The following is an 18,501-nucleotide window of genomic DNA, read 5'->3' as shown; positions in this document are numbered from 1 at the left end:
AGACATTATGTCGCCCAGTCTCAACGTGGCCAAGGATAGGCTGAGCATAACTGCCTTCATTTTACAGAGGAAGAAAGAGACATTAAGCCACTTGCCAAGCTCATACAGTTATTGTGCGATTTACTCATGTGGCAGTTGAGAAAATGAGGTTAGGGGCATAGGATGATGGGGGTGAAACAGGAAGAAAACTGATCTTGTGTTTCGCCCAACTCAAGAATTAAAAAGTAAATGCAAGGATGATAAGAGAAGGAAAAACAAATGGAAGAAATTCTTTTTCTTTTTTAAAGGCAGGTTTAAGACTCCTTTGAAGGGGCACCGGGGTGGCTCAGTCGGTTGAGCATCTGACTTTGGCTCAGGTCATGATCTCACGGTTCGTGGGTTCGAGCCCTGCATTGGGCTCTGTGCTGACAACTCAGAGCATAGACCCTGCTTCGGATTCTGTCTCCCCCTCTCTCTGCCCCCCCCCAATTAAATTTTTTTTTAACCTTTATTTATTTTTGAGACAGAGAGAGACAGAGCATGAACGGGGGAGGGGCAGAGAGAGGGAGACACAGAATCCGAAACAGCCTCCGCTTTGAGCTGTCAGCACAAAGCCCGATGCGGGGCTCAAACTCACGGACCGTGAGATCTGAAGTCGGACGCTTAACCAACCAAGCCACCCAGGCGCCCCATCTAAATTAAATAAACATTAAAAAAAAGACTCTTTTGGAATAAAGCCACTGAGTTCTGAAGGGAGTAAGGGAAGGTTCTGTGTCAACCACTTTTCTCCACACTAATCCATCAGCCTGTAAATAAATTGTGTTTGTCCAACAGCTTTAATCTATCTCTCCTGGATTTTTTGTTTATCCCTCCCTGGCTAAAATCAGCAGGATGTGACACTTGGGAAGTTGGACTCTGAAGGGAGACCAACAGGTTCAAATCTAATTTTCATCACTTTTTAGCTGTGTGGCAAGTCACTCAATCTCTCTGGGGCCTCAGTTCTCTCTGCTGTAAAAAAAAAAGAAAAAAAAAAGGAGATGGTAATAATAACTTCTGATGAGGTTGTTGCAGACACTAGTGCATCTGTGGAAAGTGCTCAGATAAGCATCTGGAACCTGGTAAGCGTCACATAAGGATAAGCTATTGCCCCTGTAGAAAGCGGGACAGGTGAAGGCCAGGATCCCTGTGCACTTTCCCACATAGGTCTCTGATTCCTGGAAGTGCATAGTAGCAGAGGTTGGAACACTCATTTGTTACGTACGTGAACGAATGCAGACGTGGTGACCTTGAGCAATCTGTGATGAAGAGGAAGTACCTGGTTTCAGCAAGTTTCTAGAGTTTTTGTTTGCTGTTTGGTCGAAGCCATAAGCCCACTGGTGGAGGAATAAAGAGAAGGCAGTGAGACAGAGCAGGGGTGAGAAAGCTTTTCTCGGTTTCCAGGCTGGCAGGAGAGCTCTAGCTTGTCCATGGTTGTTTTCCCCTCCATTTGCTTGCATCATCTCTAGATCTGGGGGTGCAATCACTGTCTGGGGCCTCTGGGCCCTGACCGTGTAGAACATCCCCGCCCCCTCCCCCACTGACATACAGGGATGTGAACGGCACTCGAATGCATTTAGAGCTTCCACTTGTTACTGAGCTCTGCAATCGGCTGACTGATCTGTGTTGTCATTAAAATTCCTAAAGTGATTGCCAAACTTTCTTTCCAGGCTCAGGCTGCATGAAGAAAAGGTTATTAAAGATAGGCGACATCATCTCAAAACCTACCCAAACTGCTTTGTTGCCAAAGAACTGATTGACTGGCTGATTGAGCACAAAGAGGCTTCTGACAGAGAGACAGCAATCAAACTCATGCAGAAGTTAGCAGACCGGGGCATCATTCATCACGGTGAGTGAGGTGGCCACCGACCGTCAAGGTAGCTTGGGAGGAAGACACGGCCTGCGTCTTCTATTCCAGATACAAACCTACCCATTTAAGAGATAAAACACTTGGTCTCCTGTGCACCTCTCGCTGGTGGCATTCCCTTCTTTCCTCCAAGAGGCATTTGGGCTTATTTCCATTTACTGCTTCATACTTTTTCCTTTCTGTAGATGCATCTCTTAGCAAAGTATCATACTGTTGCAAGTGCTTTAAATCATTATAAAAATGCATGATTATTCTTGTACAACTTGATTAACATGCTGTTTGTGAGATTCATCCATGTTTGCTCATTTTCACTGCTGCGTATACCATGTATAATTATGCCTTTGTGCCTTTACCCGTTCTCCTGCTGATGGACATTTAAGGGGTTTCCAAATTTTTGCTGTTACTCTCGACATCTCTACGAACATTCATGAACATGTCTCCTTGAAATCTCTCAAACTGACCAAGACCTTTCATATGTTGATGTTCTCTTGGGCTGGAATGCCCTTTCTCTTCACTTTGCCCATTTTCTATCCAATCTTCAGGTCTCTAACTACATGCGAGCTCTTCAGAGAAGTGTCCATTCTTTGCAGCTAGGCGACGGGGGTTCTTTGGTCTGTCACTTCAGTATCGCCTCACCTCTTTCATTGCCCTGTTGTACCGTATATATATATTTTTAATGTGTATTTATTTTTGAGAGAGACAGAGACGTAGTGTGAGCAGGGGAGGGGCAGAGAGAAAGGGAGACAGAATCCGGAACAGGCTCTAGGCTCTGAGCTGTCAGCACAGAGCCCGACACGGGGCTCGAACCCACAGACTGCGACATCATGACCTGAGCCGAAGTTGGACGCTCAACCGACCGAGCCACCCAGGCGCCCCATGTTGTACCATATTTTTATTACATGCTGACATTGCTCTTTATTTCACTAGCCTTCACATTCTTTGAGGCTGATACCTCCCCCATTGTGCTCAAGAAGAGTTTGTGGAATGAATGATGAATTGAATTTTGTGACCTTTTACTAGACAATGAGGTGATGGTGATGGTGATAGTACTCACTCTATTCCAGGTACTGTGTTAAATACCTGTATTAAATCATAGAGGAGTGTGCTTGAGAAATGAGGCAGTGAAACAAGTCTTAATTAGCATCTCACTGCATGTGAGGAATTAAATGAGTTTTGTTTTGTTTTTTTCTTATGGGCCTCTCTGTGTATATTGTGTTTCAGTGTGTGATGAACATAAGGAATTCAAGGACGTCAAACTCTTCTACCGCTTTCGGAAGGATGACGGCACCTTCCCGCTGGACAATGAAGTGAAGGCCTTCATGAGAGGACAGAGGCTGTACGAGAAGTATGTTGCTCGTGGAATCCCCCATGTGATCTTAACTTGTGGAGAGAAGCAGGGCTATTTCGGGCTTTTATCATTCTGACTTCAGCCTGGCTCTTCACGCGAGATGGTTACATAACTGTTCCCTTTAATATGGGAAGACTCCATCACTCATTTGCTTTTCTCTTTGCCAGGGATGAAGTTGATTTCATAAGATTCTTAATAAAGATTTTATTTAAATATAAAATATTTAAATACTTATTTTCTACGTGTAAGTCGATGTGACAAAATTCCAACATAAAAAAAAAACAAACAAACCCCGCAAAGTTGCAGCTCGCTCTTTGCCCTCAAGTCATGCAGTTGCCTGTTTTCTCTTTTGAACACCGTTGTGTAACTTGGAGGTTCGATCTTGTCAATGGCTGGAGAAGCAGTGTCAATTACAGGGGAAGTTCAAGTTCAGGTTAAGAGATGAGTCGTGAGAGGACTTCAGGAGGCAGGATGGTGTAAGAGGAATAATCTCTCAGCTCTTTGAAGAGGGGAATGCATTGTAGTCAGGAGGATTCAGAGGCTGGATCTCAGATCTCCCTGGCAGTCCAGTCCGTGTCTGGGCAGATCCGCTGTTCCCGTGGTCCCTTTTCCATCCTGCCTTGTTTTGTTTTGGTTTTTTTTTTCCAGGGCAGCCATTAGAGCAGACACTACCTCCTTAACTCTGGCTGCCTTTCAAGGCTTGAGGGAGTTGGAAATATGTATTTATCGCACAAAAGAGCCTACTCTGTGATGGGTGGGTTGGTGCATGGGGAGGTAGGTCAGGGGGGTCCGATCAAGCAGCATGATGGCTAGGAGCCAGACGAGTTTGATTCTAGCCCTGTCACCTTACCTCTGTAAACCTCCTCTTTTATGACATAGGAGTGGTGATGGCACCTACCTCCTAGGTGTTTAGTGCTATTGTGGGAATTAGAATAAATTGTGTCAATTACTTAAATATTTAGCTCAGTAGCTCGGTGTGTCAGGCCCCAGAGATGACAGTCGTTTCAGATATTAGCCTGACAGCGATGGCCACCCTGGAGTCTGTCTCTCCTGTGTTCTGCCTCCATCCCAGTTCTGTTCACCTGTTTCTGGTGCTGGTATTGTCCAACACATGCCCCATGTGTGCTACTTCTCTCGTCTCTTGCTTTCTATACGGAGGTATACAAAACCCCTCATCTCCTGGACTCACATGAACTTGAATGGAAGGGATCCATTAGCACCTTTGTTTGTACATCTGAGTATATGTATATGTGTTGTTGCTGTTTTCTTTTACTTTCTTAGCTCATTTCGGAAAATTCTAGCAGGTGGTAAGTAATTTGATCACTATGATGGTCCTTTCAAAATGTAAGATTCTATGTTGTCAAAAACATGTCATTTCCACGGATCAGTATTGCTATATCCTTTTTTCTGTGTGCAATTAGTGTTCAGTATCTCACTTTCCCAGTAAATTTATTCCTCAAAATGCTCGTGAAATTAGTAATAGGAAAAGTTGTTTATTTATTTATTTTTAATTAAAAAAAATGTTTATTTTTAAGAGAGAGAGACAGAGTGCAAGCAGGGGAGGGGTAGAGAGAGGGAGTTACAGAATTCGAAGTAGGCTCCAGGCTCTGAGCTGTCAGCACAGAGCCTGAGGTGGGGCTCAAACTCAGGAAACATAAGATCATGACCTGAGCCGAAGTCCACTTACCCAAATGAGCCACCCAGGTGCTGATGCTAGGAAAAGTAATTTAATCAGTACTTAACCTTGCGTGAACTAGCTGCTGCCTCTCAGTCTTGGCCCCTATTGTTGGTTGCTGGAACATACATGGAACAACCTTTAGGGCCTTTGGAATTGATGGCTCAGTGTACCTACATGATCAGTTTTGTTTACCGTACCTTTAATCATTTTTATTGTATTTCTCATGTTTCCCTGGATATCTTTTCTATGAATGTCAGCATGTATATTCTTTTGTAAGTTTTGGGTACTTTAAAAAATAGTGTGAAGAAGTAAATAGTTTTGTGCACAGCTCACCTCTTCAAGGATTTTATTTATTTTACTATTGAAGTTTTTTTTCCTGTATTTTTAAAAGCCAGAATACTTGTTTAGGATATCTCTAACATTTATGAAAGAAGGCCTTGCAAAATATATGTTCCTTTTTTTTCTTTGCCTTTTAAAATAATAACAATTGATAATATTTGTTGGTTGATAACTATGTATCAGACATCCTGACTAGTCCATTTTTTTATTATCATAATGAACCTGATTTAGAAGAATTGTATCCATTTTATGGACGAGGAAAATGTGGTAGGGAGAGATTCAAGCTCTTACTCAAGGTCCCTTCACTAGTAAAAACATCTGGGATTCGAACCTAGGAGCCCACAGCCCAAACTTATTGCTACTAGGTTGTTAATAAATTTTAGAAAACATTTTTATTATTAGGAAAGATGTATCATTATTTATCACTTACGGAAATTAAATTAATGAAATCAGTGTTTTCTTCAAAATTTTAGAAAACATTTTTATTAGGAAAGATGTATCATCATTATTTGTGGAAATTAAATTAATGAAATCAATGTTTCCTTCAAAATGTAGTTTATAGTAAAATATAACATGGAGTTTGTAAATATCTGGGTATGGAAGTTTCTGTAAAAAGTAACTGAAATAATTCTAAGCAGACATTGGAAAAGAAGAGTAAAGCAATTTTCCTTCAACACAAATCTACCTATAGATTTAGGGACTAAAGAACACAGGGAATATAGTAAACAGTATTGTAAGAAAAAAAAGAGATACATTTTTTTAAAGAATTTATTAAGAAAAAATTTTTTTAACATTCATTCATTTTTTTGAGAGACAGAGAGAGGGTGTGAGCAGGGGAGGGACAGAGAGAGGGAGACACAGAACCTGAAGCAGGCTCCAGGCTCTGAGCTGTCAGCACAGAGCCCAGCTTGGGACTCGAACTCACTAAGCGTGAGATCATGACCTGAGCCAAAGTCGGACGCTTAACCGACCGAGCCACCCAGGTGCCCCTTAAAGAATTTATTTTTAAGTAATCTCTACACCCAACATGGGGCTCTAACCCACAACCCTGAGACCAAGAGTCCCACAGTCACTGACTGAGCCTGCCAGGCACCCCCAAAAAAGAGATGAATCTACATGGTATGCTAAAAGTGTGATAGAAACATCTTTTATTTGTAAATTAAGCTCTTCAAAACACTTCTACTAGATTCTTTTATTTGAACTCTCTTAATGGAGTAATAAGAGAATAGTAAATAATAATAGAAATAATAGCGTAGTAAATAATAATATAAAATACAATATAAATTAAATGGGACATTACATTATCACCCTGGTTTTCGGGAGGAGCATTTGGGACCTGAGGCAATAAAATCATTTCTGTGTGATGGCGATATGGCTCAAGAGGGACACCTGAACCCAGGCAGCAGGTGCACAGGCCGCTGCTCTCCACACACTCCCACCAGCTCTGGAGGGGGCTGGCTGTGTTGTCAGTACATCCTTTTTGCCCTCCTCTTGCTTGCTTGTTCTGGATTATTAATAGAACGTTGTGAAACTGGGTGGTTTCTGCCTGGGGTTTTGGTGAACCGGGCTGATTTCTGGGCACCTTGATTTCCTATCCATAGAGACGTTTCTCAGTATGCTATTTTGTAGGACACAGCTGTGTTTCAAAACTCACAGTGACTCTGCTACCTCTTAGTATCCATCTTGCTCCAGTTAATTCAACTCAGAGGTACTCAAACGAACACCAGTTAAGGGGCAAAAGCTGGCCTTTTCAGGGTGTCCCACCATGAGGAAGGTTATGGGAGAGCTGGTGACCAGAGTCCTCTGCATAGTGAGTGACAGTGGGTGTGGGTTTTCGGAGTCACCCAGCCCTGCTCTCCAGTCCTGGCCTCCGACTAGCTTGCTCTGCGACCTTGAGCAGGCTGCTGAAACTCTCTGATCTGTGGTCATAAATGGAGGCAAGGCTGAGACCCACTTGGAAAGGCTGTTGGGAGGAATTTACAATCTGTGCATTGCTGAACACAGTGCTAGGCACAGAGTGAGAGCCCAAGAAATGTTAGCAGCTGCTATTAGAGTAGTAAATCAGTATATAAATGAACGGTATCTATTCTTATTATCATATTCTTTTAAGATTTAGCCTAGCCTAGAAGTTAAGAGCCGGGAGCCAGGCTGCCTGGGTGTGGATCCTGGCTCTGTGCCTTGTTGGCAAGTGGCTTCACCTCTCTGTGCCTGCCGTTGCTGTCCTGGTATATGGAAATATTGATTGTATTGACCTCGTAGACTTCTTGTGGGGCTTAAATGAACTAACATGATGTATGAGCACACAGGTCAGGGCCTACCTCAGGGTATGAGCGTATCTTGCTGACCATCTACTGCTGCCAGCTGGACAGAGGTGTGAGGAGGATGTGTGCCCCTGGATCAATGCCCAGAATTTGTCATTTTGAGCAATTCATCTGAGAACATTCAGGTCCCACTGCACTTCCATCAACAGGCGTTCATCAGACCTTCACTATGGACTGAAGGTGCATAGGATAGGGCACGCCGTCTCCAGGAGGGGCATACCGTTTCCCACTTAATTTTGCATGGGCCCAGATACCTCAGACATGCAATGCATGAACAAAACTCACGTTGTCCCAAATAGTGCAATTTTTAGTTTTCATATGAAACCTGCATCATCAGGATAGAAATACCTGTGACTTAAAAGAACAACGGTGGGTCTGTGTACTCAGCCTTCACGTGGCAGAAGATATTTCAGGTGCATATTCCAAACGACGAAGATTGATTATCATCTAGCAGTTAGCAAAATAGATCTCTTTAAGGAAAAAGGTGAACTCAGGATTATCAAGTGTTCTCTCTATATATTGATAAATAGAGTTAGCTATAAAAGAGAATATAAGTTCGAGGTACAATCTGGACTTTCCTTACTAAAACCAATATTTGAAATGTGCATTTTAAAAACTAATTTTTTTTTTATCTTAGAGCATGAGCAGGGGAGAAGGGTAAGGAGAGAGAGAGAGAGAGAGAGAGAGAGAGAGAAAGAGAGGGAATCTTAAGCAGGCTCCACACTCAGCACAGAGCCCAACACAGGGCTTGATCCCATGACCCTGGGATCATGACCTGAACCGAAATCAAGAGTAAGAAGCTCAACCAACTGAGCCACCTAGGCGCTCCTAAATGCACATTTTAAACTAACCCTGATTTTCATCTTGAGACCTAGAGGAGACTTCTCAATTCTAATTTAACCTCAGTCTTAACATGGAGGTAGGTCCCTTCTAGGTCTGGTTCGTAAAGACATTAGTTTAGTTTTTCACCTAAAGGGCCTTTGGTCTGTTCAGCAGCAGGAATTTCTCTCTCCAGCCACTCATGGTCTATTTAGTTTGCTTAGGAGTATAAACCTGAGTGAAGAACTGGTTTACAGTGCCTGCATGCCATTAGATCTCTGTTGAAGTCCCACGGCTTCCTTTATATTCTCTCCTCCATAGGACTGAAGGGAAATATAAGGGAGAAACTGTACCCAAAGGGGAAAAGCCCTTTTGTGTGTTTTATCTTATCAGAACTTTCTCTCCCATGTGCCCCTGGGATCTTTTTCCTGTTCCCTCCCAGTGCCTGGCACAATAAATATTTATTGAATGAACAAAGGACTCCGCGTGCTATGATCGCTGTGAGCTGCTGAACTTGTTCCATGAAAGCGCCACAGAGAACTTGCTTTTAATGGCAAACAACACTAGCCAGAGGTTCACCTTGTCTTGCCTCTTTAGGGTTTAAAAAGCATCTTACGCATTATCATATTTGGCCCCCTGCCCAATGCTGGGAGTTATTACACAATTAATCCCACTGTAGAGATGAGGAAGATGAGCTAGAGAGAGGTGTAATGACTGATGTAACCCTAAAGCATGGAGCTGGAGGAAAAAAAAAAGTCTTTAAAAGTTTTTAAGCTTTTGACTCCATCTTGTTCCATTTCTGGGATAGAAGTGCTTTTCAAACTGAGATACTGAGTCCTATGAATTGATTCCAATTTTGTGTTCAAAATGCATTTTAATTATTTTGCAAACTTTAATAAAAATACTTCCTAATAGGCTATGTATTACATTTTCACAGTTTACATGTGCTGCTCAGTTTGATAGTGATTCATACAGTCTTGGAGTGAACATTTCCTGTCTTCTTGGTTTATTTGAAGAGTGTCCTAAGATTGCAATGTAAGTAGGTTAAAAGTTGTTTCCTTTCCCAACTGCTTGTGTGAGTGACAAGGAATGATTTCCATGCTGTATAACTAATGTCAAGAACTGTTAAGAATCTTGAGATTTTATTTTATTTGCAAGCTAACAAGTTTGCGTGCCATCACTTCCTGGATGCCGGCAGAAGACAGGAGACCCCTGGGTCAGAGACAAAGGACAGTTTGTTACTCTCAGCAATAGTAATAACCAGAGTATCGTCATCTTCTGGAATGAGTTCTGCAAGCTTTGGTTCCTATAGCAGAGCACAATGGGTGCCAGATGACACCTGCCAGGGTTGGGTTACAGAAGAGGATCGAAAGCATGAGGAACCTGAATTTTTTGTAATAGTCTTAAAGCAAACTGCTCTCTAGCACAGAGGGAGACATTATCTTTATTATGCAGGACAGTAAACCAGTCTGCCCTTTTGCTTCAGAGAGAGACACTATCTTCCAAGTCTGCTCATTAGGCAAACATTGAAAAGATAGTTTAGAACATGGGCTGTCAGTGCTTCTGCTTGCAAGATATGAGGAGATGTGCACAATCCACGGAGAATTATACCCTGGCAACTGAAACAAAATGCACAAATTAATTGGATTTTGTAGCTGATTCTTGAGGGAGCAATAAATATCACCACTTCTCTTATTTTTGTATTTTTGTGTGTATGGTAATCAAAGCTACCATATAGGTTTCATTACTTAACGTTTGTAAGTATATGTTGTGTTACAAACATGAAATTTTTAAAAAAGGGATTTTCTGTAAAATTTTACTTGAAAAAAGAGATTACTGCTTTAAAAAGTTTTAAAATGATGCTATTTTTAAAGGACTTTGTCTTTAAAGTCTTCTCACAGGGTGTTTAACAACAATTTTAGAAATGTAAGGGGTTTTATTATATGTGCAGCTCTATGTGGAGTCATGGGAAACTTTTGATCTAGAACTGCATCCTTGTTAGGTGCTCCTAACCATCTATTCTTTCTTTTCATTTATTTATTTTTTAATGTTTATTTATTTATTTTGAGAGAGAGCGCACGTAAGCCAAGGAGGGGCAGAGAGAGAGAGAGAGAGGGAGAGAGAGAATCCCAAGAAGTCTCTGCGCTGTCAGTGCAGAGCCCCACGTGGGGCTCGATTCCACAAACCATGAGATCATGATCTGAGCCCAAACCAAGAACCAGACGCTTAACTGACCAAGCCACCCAGGCGCCCCTCTTTCCTTTCTTTTTAAAAAAAGTTTCTATATAACAGGCCATGCAAAATTGTGGGCTTCACCTGACGGGTTATTAAAATGTTTAATAATTTGCCTGTCAGGGACCTTGGACTGGAGAGACTATATAAAACAAACTCATTGTTTTATCATTTTCAATATCTGCAAAAATTTTATACTGCAGTTATTTTCAAACATTTTCTCTGTCTAAACACTCCCTTATAAGTTCTAAGTGTAAAGTATGGAAAAGAGTGTGTATGTATGTTGAAAACATCCAGCCCTGGTTCACCTAATTTTGTTGGTTTTCTAATTTTTTTACAGCTTGCAGCTTCAGCCTGCCAGAGAAGGGCCATCTAGGAGCCAACCTCATGGCCAGTTTGGTCATGTAGCTGAGCTCATGCCTGTTCTCTGGGAACAGAACTAGCCAGGATCTATACTTTTGGTTATGCCCCAAGACTGGGAAGTAGGGGTAGTGAAATGCATCTGGGAACACAGATCCATTGGAAACACAAAAAGTGATGATGTGGTCACTTCATACTCATCGGGGTGGTGATCACAAAAACAAACAACAAATAATAAGTAACAGTGTTGGTGAGGATGTGGGGGAGATGAACCCTTGTGCATTGCTGGTGGGAATGGTGTAGCCACTATGAAAAATGGTATGGGGGGGGTCCTCAAAAATTAAACGTAATATTACCATATGATCCAGCAATTCCACTTTTGCATATGTACCCAAAGTAATTGAAATCAGGGACTTGACCACATATTTGTACAACCCTATTCATAGCAACATTATTTACATTAACCAAAAGGTCAATGTAACCAATGTCCATTGATGGATGAATAGATAAACAAAATGTGGTACATATGTACAATGGAATATTATTTAGCTTTAAAAAGGAAGGAGATTCTGAGGCACCTGGCTGGCTCAGTCAGAAGAACACTGGTTCTTGATCTCAGGGTCGTGAGTTTGAGCCCATGTTGGGTGTAGAGATAAATAAATAAAATAAGTAAACTTTAAAAAGGGAGGATATTCTGACACGTGCCACAACGTGGATGACAGCATCATGCTAATAAGCCAGTCATAAATGGACAAATGTTGTATTATCCAACTTATGTGAGGTCCCTAGAGTAGGCAAATTCATAAAGACAAAAAGTAGGTTGCCGAGGACCAGGGGGAAGAAGGAACAGGGAGTTATTATTTAGTGGATATAGAGTTTTGCTTTGGGAAGATGAAAACGTTCTCAAGATGGATGGTGATGATGATTGCATAGTCAGGTGAATGTACTTAATGCTACTAAGCTATATCCTAAAAATGGCTAAAATGGTAAAATATTATGTTTATTGACCACAATTATAAAGTAGATAAGATAAGTTACAATATTGTAAATCACTAAAAAAGCTGGTGGGAGGTGGGCCGGAAGCATCAGGCTTAACGTAGAGTACCAGCAAGCACAAGAATGACAGAGCAAGGTGACATCCATGCTGTGAGGGCCAGATGTTGACCAGAGGAATTGGAGAGACAGTGGTGTATGCCCTGGAGGTTCGGACGATAACGATGAACTGGATACCGAGCACTTCACCAAGTTCACCAAGGTGAACTACCAGAAAGCATGGGGACCATCCCAACCTGGGTTTCCAGCTCCAGAGCCCGTGATCGTAACTGCTTTTCCGTCTGCAGTTTCCACTTTGCAAAATTTCTGTAACTTCAAGCCAGGGCGGTAGCGATAATGAACGCCACTAGATGATAGTAAACAGTATGCAGCTGAACAGATTTTTAAATGGGGCTGAGAAACATCTTTGGGTCTGGTCTTGGAAATCACATTCCCCTTACTGTTTCTTGGCAATGCTATCCCCATATAACGTATGGCAGTAATATTCAAGCTTTGTTAACATGCGGAACAGGCAGCAAGCCAGCTGTGCCTGTCAGAAGCCATCAGCCCTAGCTTGTCATCTACAGATTTCTAGCTCTAGGTGTCATTTAGAGCTGATTTAAAGGTAAACACATTGCTGCTTCAACGGCAGACTGGGTTCACTGATGGTGGAGGTTGACTGTGCTGGTTATTTCTGCCATGTTTTCCTGATCCCGCGGAACTGCTGGGTGGCGAACCTTGTCGTTGTAACATTCACTTTACCAATCCGTCTCTGTTGTTACTTTTCAACTGGTAAAATGAAAGAGCCATTTGAGATTTCTAGAGTTGGGGAAGCATGTGCCAGAGCTCTTCTCCTGTCTCTCATCAAAACATGCAACCTTTCTGAGCCTGTTTTTCATCTCTAAAATTGCAGGAAAATGCATAATTCACGGATTTGTTGTGCAGACTGAGGTAAAGCCCAGCAGAGCCTCATCTAATGCAGGGTGTCAAAATGCATATAGTCCAAAGTATCCTTGTGTTACCCCGGATTACCTCTCTACACTAGAATTGCATCCAGCATGCTGAGATGTCCACCTTGTATGTGAGACATTTCTGTTCGTCCTCCAGATCCATTCTCTCCCCATTCCCAGCCCTCCGTGTTCCCCAGAGACTGACCTACAGGGACTGACTGCATTACTAGGCTGCATTGCCATTGCCTCAGTCAGTGGGAGGCATGAGCAGGAAGTAAGTGGGAGGGAGGAGCGTGAGGTCAGGATTTTATTTCTCTGTTCCCTCCCCACCATTGGAGGCTCCAGCTGATGTCAGGCAGCCCTGTCCTTTCCCACATCTCTTTTAGGCTTTGGAAACTTCCCTCCCTCTAGAATCCTCAGACCGAGAGTTGTTAATGATCACTGCTGTTGCCAGTCTGGGAACTTTACATTGTCATTTCCTTTAACCCTGCCCGTAGATCAGTAGTTCTTTCATTATAAACTACCTTTCACTACCCATGTACACATTCTTGTAGTTTCCTGCTGGGACCTGGATTGATAAGCCCTGGAGACCCACCTGGGAACTGAAATGAGTGATCTTGTATCTCCTTGAGTGGACAGGCAGGCAGAATTGCCCACACTCGGTCAGTGGAAAATTGACTTGCTCTTTCTGTTGTCTCTGAGAGTGTACCATGTATGATGTGATGGTCAGAATTGGCACAGGGTTCTTTCAGTCCCCACTGTTGTGCAAGTACGGAGTGTGGTTGAATCATAATGGGTTATTCTGGCTCCCTTTCTGCACCTGTTTCATCCTGGGTTCTAGCTCAGTAACTACAGCAGCCACCTCTCCAAGGTGATTGTGTTTCATTTCTCCAACTTGGCCAGAAGCTCTTTGAGGTCATGGACCTTGGTCATTCTTATTTAGGAAAGAAGTCAATGGTTAGCCCCTTTCCCTTTTTCCTAACCTGTGGAGTGTTCAAATTTGAGTAAAACCAGTAATAGATATTTGATAATCTTAGATCACTCTATTTGTATTTTCTCATTGTAGGTTCTTATCATAAACATTCAAAGAATAAGAATACTAATCAGCCATCATTTACTGAGCACTCATTGCTCTAGGCAACATCATAAGTATTTTTCACACATTATTTCATATAATTCTTCCTATACCCTAAGAGGGAGAGATTTTCACCATTATTTTACAGGTAAGGCAAGTGAATTTGCGATGGGCTAAGTAATAAGCATTAAACCTCCAGTTCGAGAAGAGTGCTCCCACAGAAGTTTCTCACAGTGTCTATTCTTCACTTTCCCACAATAAGCATTAACAGTTAAAAATTTTAATTCCCTGAATGAACCTGTAGAGATTGAATACCATCTCCAATATGCTTTGAATCCAATGAGTCTCACTTACATCAACTGTCAAGTTTATTCCATCTGGAAGAGATTAAGAACTCAGAGGCTTTTCTAGAGGAAATAGCTTGTTTGTTTTTAAGTGCTGAGATTCTAGAGTGAATGGATCAAGAGGGATAGGGCATGATGAGGCTTTGCCAGACATTCTGCAGCAAAGAGGAAAAAGAACACACACAGAGTAGAAGAGGGGGCAGGACCTTCTGAGAGAAGAGGCACATATTGGAGCAAAGTAAAAGTGGATTTTTTTAAGAGTGATACCAGGGGAAGGCATGGCTGGGACTTTTTCAGGAAGCAGGGTGTTCTTCCATCATTAGAGGCTTTGTGTGGAACTCCCTCCCCACTGTAGGTGGCTTTGTCTTGAAATGTAGAGACGAGTCCAAGAGGTGTAGTTGCTATGCTGTTTTTCTTGCTTATTTACTAAATGGAAACATCCCTACTTAATTATGGTCTCTTCACACAGAGCTGAGGAGTGTAAGCAAAGGCATTGTTCCGCCAAATGAAAACAGCACTGAATTGACAGAAAGCATTTATTAATTTCAGAGCCCCTGACAAAAGAGTCTTTCAGACCAGAAAGAAAGAAAATCCAGATATTTTTAACTGTATTAAAGTTCAATTTGTAGTTAAACTTTTGAAGTTTAATACACATAAAATACACATATCCTGAGTGTGCAGCTCAATAAATTTTCACAAGCTTCACACACTTAGGGAAACCACCACCACCCAAATAGTACTTTTCAAAGATTGTCCTCTGTAGCCTACTATAATTTAACATCCTAAACAAAATTGATTTTTATCAGTGTTAGCATTCGTTAGAATATAACATTTCTTTTGAAGAAATTAAACTTCTTTGGCTTTTATGTGTTTCACCTGTCACCTGAATGCCACCTCCTGTCCCCAGATACTCGGAATTGGTTCTTCTGGTTAGTTTGAACTGTTGCCCAACCTGATGAGGATTGACAAGAGTCAACAAGGGTCTACTCTCGTGGTGTGTGTATGTACCTATGTGTATTGCTTGTTCACTGCTACTTGGTGCCAGGCTATTTGCTAGATGCTTTTATAGATTAGCTCTAATTTTTATAACCCCATTGACGTAAGCATTATTATCTTTATGACCTGCAAGAGGAAATTTAGGATCGTAGAGCCCAACCACAGCTTGGAAATCACAGTTCAGAGATTCAAACTCAGGGTTGCTTCTCATTGCCACTGTCTCTGGAACCATTTGTGTTCATAGGCAGGAACAGAGGAGGAGGTAATCAACCGGATCACTCCTAGATGCCTTTCTTCCCTTTCAGTATCGATATACTTCTACTAACTCTTTTATGGTATTTATCTACCTTGCATATAGGTTTTAATTTAATTTTAATAAGCTTCCCACTGACAAGCAATTTAAGGTCAAGGGCTGTGTCTTTTCATTTCTGCATCTCCTGGGACATAGAAGATGCTCAATAAATATTTATTGAACTGATGAATGAATAAGTGAAATGACCAAAGTAGTGATTTTTTAACAGCTCTATTGAGATGTAACTCGCCTACTATACAAATGACCCATTTAAAGTATACAAATTAATAGCTTTTAGTATATTCACAGATATGTGCAACCGTAACCACAATTTTAGAACATTTTCATCACTTCATTAACTCTTAGCTGTCATTTCCCTGGCCTTTCATCTATCCCTATGCAACCACTGGTTTACTTTCTGTCCCTGTAGCCTTTTCTGTTCTGAACATCTCATGTGAGTGGAATGATACAGTACGTGGTCTTCTGTGACTGGCCTCTTTCATTTGTCATGTTTTCAAGGTTCATCCCTATGGTAGCATGTATCAATATGTCCTTCCTTTCTGTAGCCAAATAGTATTCCATTGTGTCCACGTATGACATTTTCAGTTTTATCAGTTGACAGATATTTGGTTTGTTTTTGCTTTTTGACAGTAATGAATAATGCTGCTGTGAACATTTGTGTACCAAGTTTTTCTGTGGACATATGTTTTCATTTCTCCCGGACATAGAGAGAGAAGTAGAATGGCTGGATCGCGTAGTAGCTTTGTGTCTAGTGGTTTGAGGAGCTGAGATGTTTTCTGAAGTGGCCGTACCATCTTCCATTCCCACCAACAGCTTATGAGGCCTCCAGTTTCCCCACATCCTTGCAAACAACTTATCATTATCTGACTTTTTGATTCTTGCCAACTAGAGGGTGTGAAGTGATAGCTCATTGTGGTTTTGTTTGCAGTTCCTGATGACCAGTGATGCCTAGCATCTTTCTATATGCTTATTGACCATTTGTATATCTTTTTTTGTCTATGAAGATCATTAGTCCACTTTGAAATTAGGTTATTTGTCTTTTTATTATTGAGCTTTAAGTCAAGTTTTTATTTGGATTCAAGTTAGCTAACATATAGTGTAGTATTGATTTCAGGAGTTGAATTTAGTGATTCATCACTTACTTACAATACCCAATGCTCATCCCAACAAGGGCCCTCCTTAATGCCCATTACTCATTTAGCCCACCCCTCCTCACCTCCCCTAAGTGTTCTTTATGTATTCTGGATGCAAATGCATTGTCAGTCATATGCTTTGCAAATATTTTCTCCCATTCTGTGAGTTATCTTTTCACATGCTGGCTGGTGTCTTTGAAGCACAAGAGTTGTAAATGTTAATGTCCAGTTCATCTATTTTTTCTTTTGTCACTGGTGCTTTTGGTATCCTAAGAATCCTTTGTCCAATCCCAAGTCACGAAGATTTACCCTTATGTTTTCTTATAAAAATGTTATGGTTTTAACTCTTCTACTTAGGTCTTTAATATATTTTGAGTTGTATTTTTCTACAGAGTATGGGGTAAGGGTCCAGCCTCTTTTTTTTTTTTTCTTTTTTTGCACGTGGCTGTCTAATCATCTCAGCATAATTTGTTGGAAAAATGATCCTTTCTGATTGGGTGGCCTTGGAACCCTTGTTAAAAATCAGTTGACCACAAATTTAAGGAGAAAAACAGATGAACATAGGGAAAAGGGAGGGAAAAAAAAGAGAAAGAGGCAAAATGTAAGAGACTCTTAACTGTAGAGAACAAACAGGGTTGATGGAGGGAGGTGGATGGGGGGCATGGGCTAGACAGGTGATGGGCATCAAGAAGGGCACTTGTGATGAGCACTGGGTGTTGTATGTAGGTGATGAATCACTATATTCTACTCCTGAAACTGATATTACACTATATGTTAACTGCAATTTACATAAAAACTTGAAACAACAACAACAAAATCAGTTGACCACAGGTGTATTAAAGCAGTGATTTTTTAATTTGTTTCAAGAGTGGTGTCTTATGATTGTCCAATGTAAGATCTTGCTTGAAAAAAGAGAGCAGAGACTGTTTTTCCTCCTCTTTCACACCACTTCCACAAATGTACAGGACAATGTTGTCCTGCTGTCACCTGGCTCATTAACCTGCACAAAAGTAGTATCCACTTCTCATTGTGTTCAGTTTTTTTTTTTTTATCACTTTCTTACTTTTGTACAGTATATTTATTTTCCCTAGTTGGTATTGTCCTCAATTTTTCTCCACTACTTCATCTGCTTCCCCTAAACTTCTTTCTTTACCCCTTTTCTTTCTTTGTCTTTGGCCTCAAATGCTTCTATTTTCCAATAATTATGGAAGCATCCAAACTAAATAATAACCATTCCCTTAAAAGGAGCCTTTATGGTATGTTTTAGAACTAAGCTTCCCCTGACAGTTGTTTCAAAAGGCTCACAGAAGTTGGGATTGTTTTGAATTCATTGTAAAAGTGCTCAGTTTCTCTCCTTCTTGTGTAATTTTGCAGTTATGAAACCATGGCTGAATGTGGCCATTTAGGACTGTGGTCTTGCAGTTGCATTCGTATTCTGTCTAAAGCTGACTTAAGTTCTGAAAATGTTTACTGCAGTAACACTAAAAACCATGGGCAATGTGAAAATTACAACTCAGGTTCCAGAATATCAGTCTCTTCAGAGCATAAAATCATCACGAAAAAGTTCTAGTTTTTCTTCCATCAGATTTTAGGATAGCAAGCAAAGACGAAGGGATTTCACCTTTCAAAGGCAAATAACTTTCTCTATTTCTGTCGCTTGTGATATTTTTAGTTTTTAG

General features: G+C 41.1%; 1 protein-coding gene across 1 annotated transcript in view; it reads left to right on the top strand.

Moving 5' to 3' along the window:
* The window catches only part of DEPTOR (DEP domain containing MTOR interacting protein), a 136,639-nt gene that overhangs the window by 41,117 nt on the left and 77,021 nt on the right, over nt 1-18,501 (top strand). The window contains exons 2-3 of the mRNA XM_025922801.2: nt 1,686-1,864; nt 3,104-3,227. Of these exons, the coding sequence (XP_025778586.2) occupies nt 1,686-1,864; nt 3,104-3,227 (303 nt within the window). The remainder of the gene's footprint in view (nt 1-1,685; nt 1,865-3,103; nt 3,228-18,501) is intronic.

This window comes from Puma concolor, chromosome F2 (genome assembly GCF_028749965.1).
Source record: "Puma concolor isolate L17-30 chromosome F2, mPumCon1.1.hap2, whole genome shotgun sequence".
In the NCBI taxonomy this organism is placed as follows: Eukaryota; Metazoa; Chordata; class Mammalia; order Carnivora; family Felidae; genus Puma; species Puma concolor.
The sequence above is the reverse complement of the archived record's forward strand: the minus strand, read 5'-3'. Positions and strand labels throughout refer to the sequence as shown.